The 17,742-nt window shown below is 46.9% G+C and overlaps 2 protein-coding genes across 4 annotated transcripts; both read left to right on the top strand.

The window, feature by feature from the left end:
* Positions 1-587: 587 nt before the first annotated feature.
* LOC120640788 (protein LAX PANICLE 2-like) lies at positions 588-12,957 on the top strand. Of its 3 annotated transcripts, XR_005661994.1 has the most exons (5): positions 595-1,676; positions 1,908-1,958; positions 2,219-2,291; positions 11,985-12,235; positions 12,272-12,957. XR_005661994.1 is itself a non-coding variant. In XM_039916706.1 (4 exons), the coding sequence occupies exons 1-4, from the start codon at positions 928-930 to the stop codon at positions 5,759-5,761; spliced, it is 903 nt and encodes a 300-aa protein (XP_039772640.1). In that variant the 5' UTR covers positions 588-927; the 3' UTR covers positions 5,762-6,072. The 3 variants fall into 3 exon arrangements, 2 of the variants coding, with proteins under 2 accessions (XP_039772640.1, XP_039772639.1); XM_039916706.1 differs by lacking the exons at positions 11,985-12,235; positions 12,272-12,957 and adding an exon at positions 5,732-6,072 and having other exon boundaries at positions 588-1,676; XM_039916705.1 differs by having other exon boundaries at positions 596-1,676; positions 11,985-12,957.
* A 2,743-nt stretch (positions 12,958-15,700) lies between these two features.
* Positions 15,701-17,585, top strand: LOC120640789 (60S ribosomal protein L12-1-like). The gene is made up of 2 exons (XM_039916707.1): positions 15,701-16,274; positions 17,257-17,585. Exon 1 carries the CDS (start codon positions 15,771-15,773, stop codon positions 16,269-16,271), a length of 501 nt encoding a protein of 166 aa, XP_039772641.1. The 5' UTR covers positions 15,701-15,770; the 3' UTR covers positions 16,272-16,274; positions 17,257-17,585.
* Positions 17,586-17,742: the final 157 nt, after the last annotated feature.

Consider the following 17,742-nt stretch of genomic DNA (forward strand, 5'->3'; position numbering starts at 1 on the left):
ACATTTTGGCTCACAAAGACTATGCTGGGAGTGAACAAGTTGGTTAATTAGGTTTCTTGTGAGAAATGCTCGCATATATGATGAATTTTCAATTTCGACTCGATCTGTAAAAATATGCTCGCCTATACGGTGATTGATGCAGTTACGGCGAAGAAAGAAGACGGAGAGGACGAGACGGCTCTCCCAGGAGCACTCAGTCGCACCTCCAGGGCTCTGTGCCGTAGTTTTCTGACGTCAGCGGCCACGTACGCCAGCGATGCTCCGGCGGCCACGCCGTTGGCCGTGACGAAACCAGCAAGGCAAGGCAACGCAACGGGTCGGTCCAGCGCGGCGGCTCGCCGGAGACGATGCTACCACCGCGAGCGGCGGGCCCCGCACTGACAGTGCCGCGCGGCCACGTAAGCCGCCCCGTGGGCCCCACGCGCCTCTCTTCCGCAGAAGCCCCCGGGAGACGGCGGTTTTGCGATTGGAAACATCCCCGGGCTTGGATGCACGGCCGCCTGCCGTTCTTTTTGCCCCCACGGGGGCCCAAAAGTAAAATCCTGCTTCTCTCTCCTGCCGCGTCGCAACTATATTTGCTCTCCACTCTCTCTCTCTAATATCTCTCCCCCCGTGCCATGCGGCTACTGCTCGGCTGCTCCCTCCTCCTCCCCTCTCCCACCTCCTCCTGCTCCAGCTGCTTCCTCTCTCTCTATCTCTCTCCGCCTACCTAATACTGCCCCTCTTTCTCTCTCCTCCCATCTCGTCTCATCTCCTGTACTAGGCTGTAGCCCGCACGAGCCGTCGCGTCGCCTGCCTCTCAGGCGCGGGGCGCTCGGCCGTCCTCCTCCTACAAGGAGGGAGGGGCGCACCGGAGGCGAGGCGGAGGCGGCGCGCTGGGCCGGGCCGGGCCGGCCGGGCGGATGGCATGAGCCGGCGGCGGCCCGGATGGTCCCGGCTCGGAACCTGCAGCTCCGCCGCGACGCGCATGCCGCGCCCTGCGCCGCCGCCGCCGCCGCCGCCGCAGCGGGGGGCATCGGCGTGACCACGGCGCCGCCGAGCCACATGGCCCAGGAGCCCATCGACCACCACCACCACCACAGCGAGCCGTCCAACTCCAAACTGCCGCCGCCGCCGCAGGAGCGGCAGGCGGACCTCCACGGGGCCCGCGCCCGCGGGGACGCGCCGCCGGAGCCGCCGGCGCTGCGGCCGCTGCAGGTGCAGCACGCCCACCACCAGGAGGCCGCGGGCACCAGCGGGAGCAGCAGCGGCAACGGCGGTGCCGGGGACTGGCTCCGGCTCGGCCTCGCCCCGGCGTCCCCCGCGGGCTCGCCGCTCGGAGCCTTCGCGGCGGGGCCGCCGCCGCTGCCGCCGCAGCCGCGGACGACGGCGGCGGCGGAGGCGCTGCCGGGCGTGGGCGCGCCGCCTGGCGCCTTCCTGCGGCACGCCGCGCCCGGCATTCCGCAGGCGTCGATAACCCTGCCCGCGCCGCGCGCCGGGCCGCCCTGGCTGCCGCCGTGGAGCCCCGCGGCGGCGCCACCGCCGCCGCTGATCCCGTTCGGGCACCGCGCTTTCTACACGCCCGGCGCCGGCGCCGGCGCCTCCAGCCTCGATGCGACGATCAGGGTCGTCCTGCCGCCGTCGGCCATAGCCGCGGCCGCCGGCGTCTGGTTCGTGCTTCAGGCCGCACCCCACCAGTAAGTACACTACTACCACTGCACCATGCGAGCATTTCATGTGCTCCTCTCTCTCTCTCTCTCTGCGGATCCGATTAACTCGTGCAGAATGTGGTGGTGCAATCATCTGCATGCTGTTTCGAATCGGTTATTACTTTTGCTCGATCGTATGTTTTGATTTCAGGTTCTCCTCTCTTCGGATCCTTTCCCCCCTCAAATTAACTTGGGACTTTTGATTATTGCTTCCTGCAGAGGGAGGGAACCATTCTTGCCTCAGATTCCGAGGAGCTACCTACGGATCAAGTACTATCTCTTTCCGAACTCATCCACTTCTTTAATCTGAACTTGTTGGTGCATCATCAATCAAGCATGTCATCCTGGCATTTGGATTCTTAATTGTAATGCTTCGCCAATGCTCCTCCCCTCCTCCCCAGAATCTTCATGCATGCAGCACAAAAATGCTGCACAACACATCCTGCAGTGAAAACACAATGAATTTGGTTGTTGAAACATACAAATTTTCATGATGTGGAAGTCATACTGTGCGGATGATGTTGTTGCAGGGACGGGAGGGTGACAGTCCGGCTGCTGATCAAGTACCTGGCCGCCAAGCTTGGGCTGGAGGACGAATCAGAGGTACAGTCTGCCAATTCATCCCCTTCCTAGAAGCATTGCTTACTATTCGCGTTGTTACTTCTTCTTGCTTGCTTGTGTGGATGGTTTGGTTTGGTTTCCATGCATCTTTAGTTTCTCCCCACTTTTTTTTTCGATGGGTGCTTTTTTTCTATGTTTTATTCCCCTCCTCTTTTTTCCCCTTTCTTTCTTCTTCACACTTCATCGTGCATGCTTCCTTGCTTTCCCAACATCGGTGATGAAAGGAACTCGAGAGCTAGAAAAGGGAATCGTTGTACCATACAGATGTGGGACTACCCACACATACATCTAGGTTTATATATATATGGCGCGCTCACCTTGCCAGCGTTTACATATATAATATATATGTATATGTTAACTAGTGCGTGTGGCTTATTCATCTAAAAAAATTAGTGCGTGCGACAACATGTTAGCGAGCGAGGTCTTGTTCCTGTTGTAGGTGAGGGGTGCATGTCCTGGGGTGGCACATCAACCCCCCTCTCTCTCTCTCCACACCACGGCACCACCCCTTGACGAGAGTAGCTCTCTCGCCCATCCATCTCTCCTAGCTAGAGAGAGAAAGTGAGGGGGTTAGATAGACGGTTAGTTATCACTGGCTAGTGATGAACTCTGCTTGCTGCTCCGTCCCTTCACCTGCATTTCTGCTGGGCGCACAGTACAGGACGTGTGCACACAAAAGCTCTCTTGAACTGCAGGCAGCAACAAAGGAGGCTAGCGAGTACCGAGAACTTAGGCAAGAGCCCCCATGGAGACGAGACGCCCTTTCTGTATGTTCTTTCTTTTCCTACGCACCCCGTAGCTAGGCTCAGAAAATGGCCTGGGTGCCCATCATTGCCACTAAAGCCGGCCGCCCTTTCTATTTCTCAGCCCCCTTTTTTTTCTTTCGATTTTCTTGTGATTCCTCCCATGGAGTAGAACAACATGCCGCATGCAGCTCATCATCTCATATATATGTTCTCATGGAACAACATGCATGCATGGACCACTAAATCTAGACGAAATAAAAAACTAATTGCATAATTTACTTATAAATTACGAGACGAATCTAATGAGTCTAATTAGGCCATGATTGAACACTAAATTGCTACAGTAATACTACAGATGCTAATGATGGATTAATTAGTCTTAATAAATTTGTTTTGTAATTTACAGACGAGTTCTGTAATTAATTTTATAATTAATTTATGTTTAATATTTCAAATGTGCAAAGATTCTCTTTCAAAAAATTTAAGGTGCAACCAAACAAAGCCTAGATTTGTGCAAAGTCGTACAGTGCCTGTGCGGCTCTGCTGCCAGCGTGTGCAAAAGTTTTGCGTGTGTGTGTGGAGTCGTGAGCGAGATAGATGGTGCCCTAGAAAGAGCCTCCTTCACCTACCATGCATCACTGAAAGCTATGCACCATCCTAGCTATACCTCACCGTATGTCAGGGAGCAACAAGTAGGTCTCTCGAGTGTCCTCTCTCTCCCCTCTCTTTCTCCCTCTACCGCCCCGCCCTATGTGTGTGTGGAGAGAGAAAGACTGCTGGTCGTGCACACACATCTCTCTCTCTCACTACACACACATCTTGCTGCTCCATCACTGGGAGATGGATCCTTTTCATAATGGCCTTGAGATCTTGCTTCCTTTTGCACTCGATAGGCCTAGCTCGCAAGCCTGCATATGCTCTCAGCAGCTGCAATGATAGGCTTCTTTTTGTTCAGGACTACACACACGCATATTTGTTCAGGACTACACACACGCATATACACGCCTCACCGGCCGTAGCTTTGTTTTCTTTTTCATTAACTATATATCTACATTTCATTTCGCACTACCACATATATATAGTCCTAAAAAAATGTATCTGTGTTTTGCCTGGCCGCATATATACTCTCTCTGTGATCAATCTTATTCAAAATTTTAACATGAATATAATGGTGCTAGCTCCTGTAGATTAGAACAAAAATATATACCAGCTGAGAGTGCTAGCTCTCTAGCTGATACCTGCACGCACATAGCTACCCATGCCATGTAGAGATAGAGATGCCATGCCAATGATGAAGGGGCGCGGGCGCGCGGCTAACTTTTCAGGTGGCTAATGCGCTTGCAATTCTGCACACATCATCAGATCTTAGAAAATGGGTGCTGGTATAAGCAAACAATTGTATACGAAAGATGCGTATATGGATACACACGTAAGTGAAGTGTACAGGCTGTATGTACGTTTGGACGGTAATCCATGTGGGTCTAGGAATTGACGGGCTAACCGCAGGTCTGAAGCGTACTAAGTAGTATCCTACATAAATTTTTGTTTAGATAATGGATCACGAAAATGGTTGCGGCTTTAATTAACCTCTCCCCACAGAGGGAAGAATATAATCAACAATAATCCATACTTATATTATTACATGTAGTAGTAGCCTAATGCTACGCGACTTTAATTTATGCAAGAGTTTACCGAAACAAAAGACAAACAGCTGAAAGATGTTTAGTTTAATTAATGCTGTGTGAATTAAGTTAGCAGACAATTAAAGTCAATGCAAGTAATACTAACTAATTGAATCGATTAGTCTGTTTGCTTCCCCTTTCTGAGGAATTGCAGTGTGATCAGTTGTACGTCGTAGCTCTCGATTGGTGACATGTGTGTTGGTTGTTAAGTGACACTAGGTTAAATTTAGATCATGGGTCAACTCAACCCTCTAGAATGAACAAATTGAAGTGGGGTGTGACTTGGCACGGCTCATAAAAATATGTATAGTGTACCCTTGGCTCAATTTTTTGCATATTTTTTCGATGTTGTGTAATAAATCCCAAAACAAGGTTCTTATTGCAAAATTTGAGCTTAGTTCATCATTATTATTTTGGCCTCCTAGTTCTGCTGAATTGAAAATCCCCAAAGACAAAAAAATGTACTAAAATAAACTGTGCTTCTTTTTCAGCTACATGCAATTAATTAAATGCAAGCTAAACTAGTGACTAGAAATTTCAAATTATTTCGGATAGAAGAAATTTAGTTCCACAAATTGATTTTATAGGGCAAATATCTAGCAAAAGAGGGTCATAGCACCTTATTTGTTAATATTTACAAGTCCCTATTTGCGAAATAGAATACTTATAACTTCCATGTCCTGTATCATCGTACTTTTCCTTTCAACTATCACCCACCATGCGTGCACAAATGTACTACCAATCAAGTGAACATGCAGATTGATGAATAAATGATTTTATTTTTAACTATCAGCTGTTGAATAATGACCTAGCTACCTTCACCGATGCCATGCAAAGACTATTTTTCTTTTTCCAATACAAAGATGCCATGCAAATAAATATTTCAAAAGTCAACTTTGTCTCTACCAACCAATTCTATATTATCTAAACTTTTTATCAACAATAATTGAGGAGGCTCTTTCCCTAAAGGGAGGTTATTGGTTTTATTTACTAGGTTGAAACATGTGTCAAGCTTGAGTGGTGAAAGGCCTGCGTGACTTGCTAGGGATATGATGTATGTGGATTTAACAATGTACAAGAATATGGAATGTGACAATGCTTTAGTTAATAGGATATTAATGAGGGCTTAGTGGCAGGTCATAGCTAATCAAAAGATTCCATCTATTTATGCTTTAATATAGAAGTGTACTGGACATCATCACCAAACAGCTCCACTTTCTATATGCCTGTGCATTGTACTTTCTTCCTTGTCTCTACTAGTTTGATGCCCTTTTTCCTTATTAGTTGTTATCCTAGTCGTGAAGTTAATGCAGCGAGCATCTAGCCGTCACTACAGACAACTCTGAGCCGGGAAATTTGTAAGTGGTAGGACGTCATCGACTGATTAATTTGCGAATTATGATATTCAAAATGAAATACTCACAACACAAACAAAACGAGTATTAATCTCTCACGGAAAGAGGAGATCAATAGAACATGAAACGAGAATGTTGTCAACACTGCGCTTGTTTTAGTTACTAACTTCTTGGTTTTCTTTTGGGAGGTGGAGTGTAAAAGTAATGACGCACACCCCTGTAACACCAGTAACTAACCCCTCACTACTCAAAACACCCCGAAGCTAGTCATTGTTTTCTATACCAAATTAATAATATAATGCAACGAGCCTCGTGAATGCTACTAATAATGTGCCGTACGTCATGCTATCGTAGAGCTTACCGCAGATCTCACTACTCCAGATTGTGAACCAAAACTATGTCTGCGATGTAGAGACGCATGATGTAAAGATTTCCTTTCACATCATACGACAAAGATCGGATTAGAGTAAGCTATATAGATTTATATGCACCATTACACTAGTAGTAGTTGCAGTGCTAGCCGGGGTGGTGTGTGTTGGATGACAAATACAAGGACGCTAAGTAGTGCCGCACTTTGTGTTGGATAGTATTAGAGACACACCCATCTTAGCTACGGCCAATGAAATGGATCCGCAGGGAGCACTAGTTTTATGCCCACACGATTAGCTTCCGAACAGAAAAAGGGTACGAAGAGAGAGCTACTAGAAAGAGAGAATGTGCGTGCATGGGAGTGGGGACACGCAAAAAACGCAAGCACAGTTTGTCTAGAGAGAGAAAGCAAGAGAGAGAGAGAGGACAGAGCGAGAGAGAATAATAGTAGCATGGCAAGTTGCCTCTGGTGAAGAGTAGTGAGAGGGCATCACGCAATAGAAGGAAAGAAAGCCAAGGGAGGGAATAGACGTATGAGCAAAAAGCCAAGAGGACCACCAGCTCTCTCATGCACTGCTAGTAGTACATCGGATTGCAATTCCCTCATGCATATGAATATTGTTCGTATACGAACGTGTCACGAACTGGCTCGATCAAGCCTGGAAACGGACGTGTCCCCTTCTTGATTTGCACTGTGCTGGTCCAGCCAATGCGTGTTTGGAGGAGGAATCGGTTGATTAAAATGCTGGAAGAATTGCATTGATCTACTAGATAGCTATAGCTTTTTAGAGGTAGAGAGAGCACTAGGAACAAGGAGTTGTGGACAAGAGGGCACTGAATGGCTAGCTTTAGTACTACTACTACACGTACTCCAATCTCCATGCTCGATCTCTCTCCTTTGCCATCACTTTCTCTCTCTTGGAGTATGCTTTGAGTTGGGGACCATGCATTCATATGCCTGCCCTCTGTGTGTGTGTGTGTGTGAGAGAGAGAGAGAGAGAGAGAGAGAGATTGAAGCACTGCGGTGCACCTACCAATCAAGGGGAGATTAGCAAATTAAGAAACCTAACACGACTGCAAATGAACACCTAATATGGGACATTACACAATAAATAGGCTCACCAGAATCACTATGCCGTAGTACTGCACCGGCATTTATTGCGTGCTCGATCCCCTCCAATTAGCAAATAGTTTAAGCGCAGGAAAAAAAATCCTGTACGTGATGATAAATTGTTTATCAATTTGGAAGGACCAAGAAGCTAGCGGTGGTTGGAGGGTATTTGTTGGTGACCCTAGAAAATATTCCCGGGTGTGTGGTGATTGATGGACGCATGCCCATGCATGCATGCATGTAGCCACGCCCAAGTCTGGCCAAGCAAACGTGAACGGTGCACTGCCTGCCTGTAAACTACTAGTACACTCCATTCTGGTTGGTGAACCTTGCACATCAATCCAATTTCCATGCAAGTAATACGCATGCATTGTTGTTTATTTGACGTTTTTTCCGTATTCTTTGCAAGTCTTATTTGTACTTGTATGGGAACGGTGGTTGCGAAATTGTACTACTACCTCTGTTTTTAAATTTGTAGCGTTTGGGATCAAGAACACGCTAATCGGTTTGTAACATTGTATTTTTTGAAAAACAGAGGGACTGAGGGAGTACGAACATAGTTTAGAAACTAAATACTCCCTACGCATCATGTAGCAAACACATCAAGTAACAATATTCTAGTGCTTATTTGTATTAGACTTGTAGTCTTTTAGCTGATAGCAAGCAGCAGCTGGTGATGAGTCACATTGGTGCATGTCGCAGCCGTAGCTCTTTTGGGGCAAATAAAGGGACGCTGGACGTTCGCCGGCCGCGACCAGATGTGGCCACCGGATCGCAGGCCATGGCCAATTAAATGTAGCCATGACAGGTTCTCGATCGTCATGTAGGTTAGGGACGCTCCTGTGAGGGAAAAAAAAACAAAAAGAATACACCCATCCATAGTAGTATATGACACTAGTTGTTTGGTTTCGTTCACGATTGTTGTAGGCATGTAATGCATCATCTTGCATATAACTGACACGCAACACCTAATTATTGGAAGGAATCTGATGATGACTATGCCCTCAAGAGCTGTTCATTTGTATATGTGTGCATTCCGGCCGGTGGTCTTTATATAATTCCCCTTGCTTGCCAAAGTGTCCGATCCCAAGCACGATCTAATACCCGTCACTTATGTTTACGCACGATCGAGGGCGATGATCAATGAGACTAGCTAAAGATTCGTGTATTTGTATTTTATTTATTTGCAATAGGTGCTCCTTTCTTTTCTGTTTTGGCGTGCTCTGCATGATTACGTTTTTTTATAATCCTGCTCATATTGCCCTTGCTTGATTGGTGGAGGGTTGCATTCCAAGTAGAAAAATGCATCCCCACATGTATGATCATGTTAGACCTAGCTAGCACTAGGGCTTAGTCAATATTATTTTGATTCTTGTTCCATAGCTTGTTTGAGCTTGCAGGCATTGTTTACAATCAGCGCTAATTATTGTTTCAGCAACTTTGAAATTAACTTTTTACCTACTGATTCCTGGATAAGTAATTTTTAGCTCTCGAATAAATGAATTGACTGCCTTAATGTTGCTGGAAATCAAACTTCTAACAGTGATTATTGCTTTTTGCTGCTCTGTTGTTTGAGATTTCTTCGAAAGAATGAATAAAGTTTTCATGAAAGAACACATAGTGTATTAAGTTACAAAGAGCATTATTATTTAACAAGCAAGAGTATAGGTAATTAGAATTTACCGGTACCATCTAAGTATACTGTTTTTTGTTCTACGTTTCTTTGTACAGATTGACAAAGTTAATTTGTACTTTTAGAAATGTCAGTGTTGCAATACGCAATGCTTGAGCTTGAACAATTAGTTCTAGATACTCAACTTATCTGAACATCTGGTTTCACATACATTACATTACTGTAGTGTGCAAAGCTAGGTGTAAAAATAGCTGTGCTACAATGGAATCTTAGGATTCATGATTTGATATGGTTTTCATCTGTAGGATCATAACTAAAAATTGTCATTTCTTGTAATTAGATTCGCAAATATATGCAAGAGATATAATTTGCACCAGCATGCTATTTTTGTAGAATTCAGAATTTGATTGATTTTCATTTGTTGGAACTTTGTTAATTTTCATTTTCTTGTGCGTGAGAGAGTTTTTTTTTCATTCTTCCAAGATAAAATTGTCACAATCAGCATGCCACAACCCTTTCACTTTGTCATTAAATTGCTCAACTCATTTCATTTAACTTATTCCAGGATAAAAATAACTTGAAACTCAAATGTGCTTGCTCCTTCTCCTATGCATGCCAAATAGGTGTAAATGATTGATTGCATTAGAGTAAACAGTAGCAAACAAAGATTATTATAGCTATAAGTAACAAAATTTGATTAGTCAAATCCTCTTTATAAGGTGACTGATGTACACAGGACTGTCTAGTTATAGTAGGTATGTGGTACTTTTACTTGTTTTTAGGCAATGGATGTGTATTATTGGACCACTAGATTGATCACTAATTAGGCGAAGGATGTGCAATAACTATCACTGATGCTAATCTTGTTCTGAACACTTCATTGTCTATTTATAATGGCACCTTAGGGTTTTCAATTTGTACTTCTTTGGCGTGTAAGCAAAACGTACAAGTAACGATGCTTCCACTTTAGTACAACACAAACAATATAATGACAGATAGATGATCAACACAAACAATAGAGTGATATTCTGGGCATAGGGGTTTTTTTTTGTTTCTTTACAGGTTAGTTTTTTCCCGGACAAGAAAACAAAACCTGTAACTTTGGGTGTTCTCACCCACTTCCTTCTTAATATATTGATACGAGAAAAAAAGAAAATGACTCTTTTGCTACACCATAATAAATTGATAGAAATAATAATGATTGCTTTTATACTATAAAGATATGAATAATGATTGGAGTCGATTTAAGGATTCATACCTAAGATACAATTTCAGTCAATTGATGCCACATAGGCCTAGCTGAGAAAAACATCCCCCATTGAATGAATTTGGAAATATTTGTGTGAGAGTATTTGGGAATATTACCTTCTTTTAAGGTGTACTATTAATCACATTGAGATGGAAAAGAGAGGAAAAGAAACATATATAGGAAACTGAATGACCACTTTCCCTTGGAGGAAGCAACTCAGACTCAGCACTCGAATTGAATTGGCGCCGGTGGAGGGGAGAGGTTGAGGGGTTGGACTTCATCTTGTAAACATGTCACCAGAAAGCGGCACTGATGCATGCACATTCCAATCTAGCATCTCTGCATGCATCTCTACTGCACTCATTGAAATTTGTCATATCCTTGGGCACTAATTATCGTCTTAGCAGGTAGCATGCAATTATTAGGTCAAATACAGCATCTATTTTATTCAGCGAGTATGCATCACGAGGCCTATTTTAGGTTGCGCAGCATGATCTGCTGTCGACGTCAGCAATGTCGGTGGCGCTGTTTACCTAAAATTAAAAAAAAAGAGAGAGTTCAGAGTAGGGCCAGGCGTTGCTGTCATGCTATGGCATGTTAGGTAGGCAAGCACGGCTAAAAGGCCAGTACAACACCTGCACATCACGGGTGTGGCTTTGCTTGCTAACCCATGCACATGCTCCTGGACGATTTTGGGATGGAAGAATCAACCAACCAATCAATCAACATTAATCCTTTCCTGGATCATGCCTAGTCTGAATTTCTGTGTTGTTTATGATAGGCATTCAGTATGCTTAGCACTTGTTTTCCAGATCTAAACCATTGACTTGAGAGCCTAGGGTGACTGATTAAACTAATGACCAACGTACATGGCCGGTAAAGAAAACAAAAAAAAAAGTGGGGGAACAAACAGGCAGGGAAGAGGTTCTTGTTAGCTGTGTGCATCTCAGATCTGTGCTAGGTAATTTGAATACATGTTTTGGACTACTTGCTCTTGAGATCTGTGCTTTGCAATTGCAACTTTGCAAGCACGTTTAGTTTGCTCTATTTTCTCCCGGATAAACCGTTTATGTTATAGAAGGTTGTCTGGCATCTCATCTCAGTACTCATGTGGGGAGAAGGTAATGCAGTGCCATTATCGCAAACTTACAGGGGAATCAGACATCGGCGTCAGGGCACCACTTCCTTTGTCTGGGCGTGCATCTTTTCTGTGTTGTAGCCTCGCAGAGATGGCATCGCCCATGGCGTTGCCAAGTTCTGCAATGCCTGTTTTATGCAGTGTGGGGTTGCTCCTAGGAGATACAATACAAGACCATCTGAACCCCATCACCATCTCACTCTTTTCCACGAATCATTAGAGTGCATCTGTGTGGAGTCGTATGCACACAATTTCAGTGCGAAGCAATGCTTTGATGTGCTACCTGTCATCTGTGCAAGTCTTGAGTTTGTTCTCTGATGACAGCGCTGAACTGAGCTGAAGTTACTGATCTGAACTGACGAAACATGCTTGTGTCTGATCTACCCGTGCAGGTGGAGATCACGTGCCGAGGGCGACCGCTCCCCGCGTTCCTGACCCTGCAGCATGTCCGGGACGGCATCTGGTGCCAGGGCGACGCTGCCGCCTCGCCGTCGGTGGCGCCACCGGACATGCCAGCCGCTAACCACCACCTCATGGTTTTGCAGTACGGCAGAAGACCGTAGTAGACAGACAACAGACCACCAACCAACCCAACACCCCCACCTCCGATGACAGAAATGTAGATCCTGGCATTCTGCCCCTCCTAACCCTTTTGTCGGCACGGCTGTTGCCGGACCGGCAATAGGCGGCATGACGGACGACGACGAGCTCCCGACCGCCTGCGCTGGCTGGCTCGCCTGTGCGCCGCCGATGATCTGCTGAAGAACCACAGGAGAGGTGCGAAGCCTTTTTTCCCCGCCGCCGGTGACCGTCGGCGCGGCAGCTCATCGGCACAGCGGAGGCCGTTTCTCTGCACACAAGTGCTGGATAGAATGTAACAGCTTGGAAGTTGCGCCTGACAGAGAGTCTGACGAGGCTGTGACGGCAAGAAGGGAAATTGAGCCCACTGAGGAGTAGCGACTTCCAAGCCATTTTGGCCTTGGTCACTTCACCCGATCTACTAATCTCCAGAGTTTCAGCCGTTACATTTTGTTAATTAATTGTTAATCCCTTGTGCTCGCTTCTGTTCTTTGTTGTGGAAGCAGCACATCTTGAAATGTTCCCGTTGCTAAAGGACCTGTCTTTCAGAGGGAAAACTTTGACATCTCACTGAGAATTCATTGATTCATGACTTGACCCCCCAGAAGCTCCTGTTTCTTTTAGCTATTAAAGTATTAATTCAGTGGATTGTGCCACAGAGATTCAGTTATAGCAAGCACCTTTCATGTCACAGATGTGTACCATTTGCCCTCCTTCATATTTATTGGAAAATTCAGCAAGCAGTTGCAGACTTCTGGTGGAAGTTGGAGACTTGGAGCTCCATCAGGGTCATTGTTCTTTCTTCAGATCTTCAGATTTTACATCTACCACACGATACATCTGTACAGTGACTCAAATAAGAAGAAGGACCTACTCTATCTTTTCTCGCCTTTTGAACGGTCAGAGCAGGAAGAGCAACAGCACATACATTGCAGCAACAAAACATGGTGAATCAGTCTGATGGAAAAGCAGCACGTCAGACGTCAATGTGTCACCAAATGCGCTCCTCCCAGCAGAAGGGGGCGCCAGTAGCAGGTCGCCGTCATCAGTAGGGAGCAGAGCCGAGGGTGATGCAGATGCCAAGGTGAGGTCAAGAGCGCCAAGCAACGGTACGCACAGGAGACGTCGACGCGTGCCAGGACGCACCCACGTGTGCTCCGTCTTCGCGCGACGCTTGCATAGCTGAATCATTGGGAGAAAAACTGAAAAAGAAAAAATAAAAAAAGGGAGTAGAGAGAGAATGATTGTACAAGCAAGATAGGAGACAGTCCAACGTACACTGCCACTGATCGAGAAAAACAATGGAGATCAGTGCAGGGCAAGCATGGATAAACCTACCCTTAGCTTCCTTCCCCTGAAGCAGCACTGAGGTCTAAGGATGAGCTTAACAAATGCTAAACGGCCTGCACGCTCGTTGCTCCTTTTCCTAGATAATGGAAGTACAGCTCCCTTAGCTCTGACAGCGGCGCCTGAACAACCCATCCGATCCATCACCTGACGGGAACAGGATAATGATAACAAGGCTGCAGTGGTTGGTTGATGCTCTTGCTCTCTTCTCCTTCTGAACTGTGTGTGATCTCTGATGCTGGCTCATCAGTGTAGCACCTACTCCTGTAGAGAAAAGAGGACGGACAGGACACCAAGTGGCGGCGGCAGGCCGGCCGGGCGGCGACCACACCGACGGATCATCGGAGGCGGCGCTTCGAAGGATGGGTGTCTCGACGAGACGGGACGGTGCAGCAGATGGCACGGAGAATCCACTGAAAACGAAGTGTGCCTGCAAGTTCAGGCTTTCCGCGGCGGTCTCGATGCCGTCTCTGAATGCCGAGTCGGAGAGCGACCTCGCGCTGGATCGGATGGATCTCCGGTCAGGCCTCGTGTTGGCGTGCATCAGCCCAGGTAAGGTTGACATCATCCATCATCTACTGACTAATGGCCAAGTCGTCGTCTCCGACTGATGCAGCGGCAGGTCGCCGGTCGATGTCCAGCGCTGCTTCAGTCCTGGTAATGATGACCATTAAGCTGCTGACACTGACCACTGCTACTAGTCTATTGCTCACGTCAAATATTCATGCACCGAAAAAAGAAGAAAAAGAGAGTAGATTCATCAGCAAGTACAGGAGTGGATGATTGGAAGGTTCCTTCCTGGCAGACTACTGCAAGCCGATTGCCCACATGCTAAATGTGGCCTGTCAGGTGATAGGGAGGAGTGCTAATCCGCCCACTAATGAAGGCAGCTGACAGTATTGGTTGAGGTAGGCTGTCGTGGGGCAGAGAAGGACCATCCATCAGCTGATCATCAGCCTCCCATGTTACTTGCAACCAATCGGGCGGCGGCGCTCGAGGCAAGCACAAGCTGACACAGAGAGCGAGCGAGGAGTACACTGTCGAATTGAAGCTGCAAGTGGGAGCTCACTCAGACTTAATGCAGTCTAACCAATGCTAATCCGTGGGATGAACAGTCTGAATTTTGGGCTCCTGAATCCAGGATCCATGGCGCGTCGGGATCGCGCGCACTGATTGGAGAAGGTGACGGGGCAGCAGCAGCAGCAGCAAGCAGCTGATTGCTTGGGATCCATGCAATGGTCAGCAGCACGCCGCGTCGTCGGCGTCATGCGTGGGGATACGCACTGCGATCGGCATGGCGTAGGCGTAGCCGTCGCCGTCGTCCTCTCCGTCGGCGGCTCATCATTGCTTCCAAGGCAGGAGATCGAAACCATGGCGGCAAATCCTTGACGAGACACAACCAGGTAGTAGTAGTACTGCAGAATCCTGTGAGCGAACAGAATCCCTAGTCTGGACGACGAAACAGAGCAGGCAGGATGTTGCAGATTTCACAAACTCCCATCTTGAGAATTGAGATGATGAGTGAGCCCAGGGCCTGAAAGGCAGAAACCACCTGGAGAGCGGATCGTGAGCAGGAGGCGTCAGGCAGGTAGCAGTCGCGATGTCATGTGTCGAGTTGATGATTTACTGATCCCACGAGGGATGAGTAATCTGCTGGAGATGTTCTTATGATACGATTGGTTGCACAATACACTTCGCATCAACTCGATCTCGAGTTGATGCGAGGTGCTCCAGCATTTCATCGCTAATATCAATTTTTCTGATCCCCAACATACACCTCCCTCTTGTTCCAGTGTAGGATTCCTCCCACCAACATACTATTTTTTGAGCAATCTGCTACAACACTTGCTATAAAAAATGTATAAAAATATTATTGATGATGAAAAAAGAAAATATATAGGATATGAAAGATAAGTAATTTGCTGGAGATGCTCTAAGCATCGACGACGATGGCGCTGAAATGAACGAAGAGTTGAAATGGACTCGTTGCGGATATGCATGGGCCTAAAAGGGAGGATGGGCCACATTACTTGCAATTGAAACGCCTTAAGGCCGAAATTTACAGCACTAGGAGATTCGGCCCATCGGCCCACCAAGAGATGCCGTGCTGGGTTCTATGTGGGCTTTCGCAGTGTCCCAAAGGCCCAAACCACTCTATATATAACCACGCCCAAACGGCCCGGCAAAAACCTTAGCCCCCGCCGCCGCCGCCAGTTCTCGCCCTCTCCCAAACCCTACCCGCCGCCGCCGCCATGCCGCCGAAGCTCGACCCGTCGCAGGTGGTGGAGGTGTTCGTCCGCGTGACGGGCGGCGAGGTCGGCGCGGCGTCGTCGCTGGCGCCCAAGATCGGCCCGCTGGGGCTCTCCCCGAAGAAGATCGGGGAGGACATCGCCAAGGAGACGGCCAAGGACTGGAAGGGCCTCCGCGTCACCGTCAAGCTCACGGTGCAGAACCGCCAGGCCAAGGTCTCGGTCGTGCCCTCCGCCGCCGCGCTCGTCATCAAGGCGCTCAAGGAGCCCGAGAGGGACCGGAAGAAGGTCAAGAACATCAAGCACAGCGGCAACATCGGCCTCGACGACGTCGTCGAGATCGCCAGGACCATGAGGCCCAGGTCCATGGCCAAGGAGATGGCCGGGACCGTCAAGGAGATCCTCGGCACCTGCGTCAGCGTCGGGTGCACCGTCGACGGCAAGGACCCCAAGGACCTGCAGCAGGAGATCGATGACGGCGACGTCGAGATCCCCTCAGCTTAAAAGGTGAAATTCCTCGTTACCTCTTCTTCGTCCTCTGCAGTGCTACTTTGTGATTTCTCTACTATCAGTGCGCTGCTGGATCGCTAGAATTTAGATGAGACCGATGGTGTTACTGTACTGTGTGGATTACTAAATTTAGATGAGACCAATAATAATTTTCCTGTGAGTTGTGGTAACATTTAGATGAGACCAATGTTAGTGTTTCTGTGTTCATTTCTTGGCGCTGGATTTGTTTCTGCGCATTGCTTCTGCGTAGATGTGATGTGATTGTTAGGTCAAAGCTTGACACTCTTACCAGGCATTCTGTATTACAATGATTACTTGGTGATACATAATGAACTGTCTTCATAGCTGATGAACTGTTTGTGCTTCGCTGAATTGTTTCCTGGATCCTGAGCAGCCTTGTTGTTTGGGAATTGGGTGGTCCATTTTCTAGTCAATGAACACATCATTGTGATGACATTTGGTCAGTCTATATGCTTCTGTAGGTCTATGTGCTTGATGCTGGATCACATATATTCTCCAGTTAACCACTCTAGTCAATTATTTTCAATGCTTCCTTTTCAGCAGTAATACACCACGAGTCTGTATTACAATGATTACTTGGTGATACATAATGAACTGTCTTCATAGCTGATGAACTGTTTGTGCTTCGCTGAATTGTTTCCTGGATCCTGAGCAGCCTTGTTGTTTGGGAATTGGGTGGTCCATTTTCTAGTCAATGAACACATCATTGTGATGACATTTGGTCCGTCTATATGCTTCTGTAGGTCTATGTGCTTGATGCTGGATCACATATATTCTCCAGTTAACCACTCTAGTCAATTATTTTCAATGCTTCCTTTTCAGCAGTAATACACCACGAGTCAACATGTGATTGATGAATGGCAGTAGTTACTACTGTCTAGTGCTGTTGTTTTTCTCATCATGTTATGGAGAACCATTTTGGCATATAATTTACTTATTTCATTTGTTTTGTACGCAGGCTAAGGAGACTGTAATTGATGCTGCTGAAGTGGTGTTTTGTTCTGCATGCTGTTGTACCTCCAAACAATGTGATTCCACCTTTTTCGTCTAGCTCTATTAGTGTTATTCTGTGAGAGAACTCAATGGTATTACCACATCCTTTTCCATTGGGAGTCCGGAATGGAGAGTTTCAAACGCATCTGCAGCTTGTGCCTCATGTTTCGGTGTTTGTTTCATGATCCTTTTTGTCCTATTTTTAGGGCAAAACGCTAGAGAGGGCAGCCTTTGGTAACTGCCTCTTATGGTTTGTTCGGAACAAAGAGGATTGCGGTGGATTCCGACTTGAAAGGCATTTAACCCCCTTGTCCCACAACTGCACCAAACTGAATATGTCCATACAACTGCAATGCTCTGCAAAACGTTAACAACATGCAGTCACTCAAGATTTGTAGTTGCCATTTCATACTGCCAGTAACCATTCACACACGTTTGTCGAATGACCAAG

This window comes from Panicum virgatum, chromosome 7K (genome assembly GCF_016808335.1).
Source record: "Panicum virgatum strain AP13 chromosome 7K, P.virgatum_v5, whole genome shotgun sequence".
NCBI lineage: Eukaryota > Viridiplantae > Streptophyta > Magnoliopsida > Poales > Poaceae > Panicum > Panicum virgatum.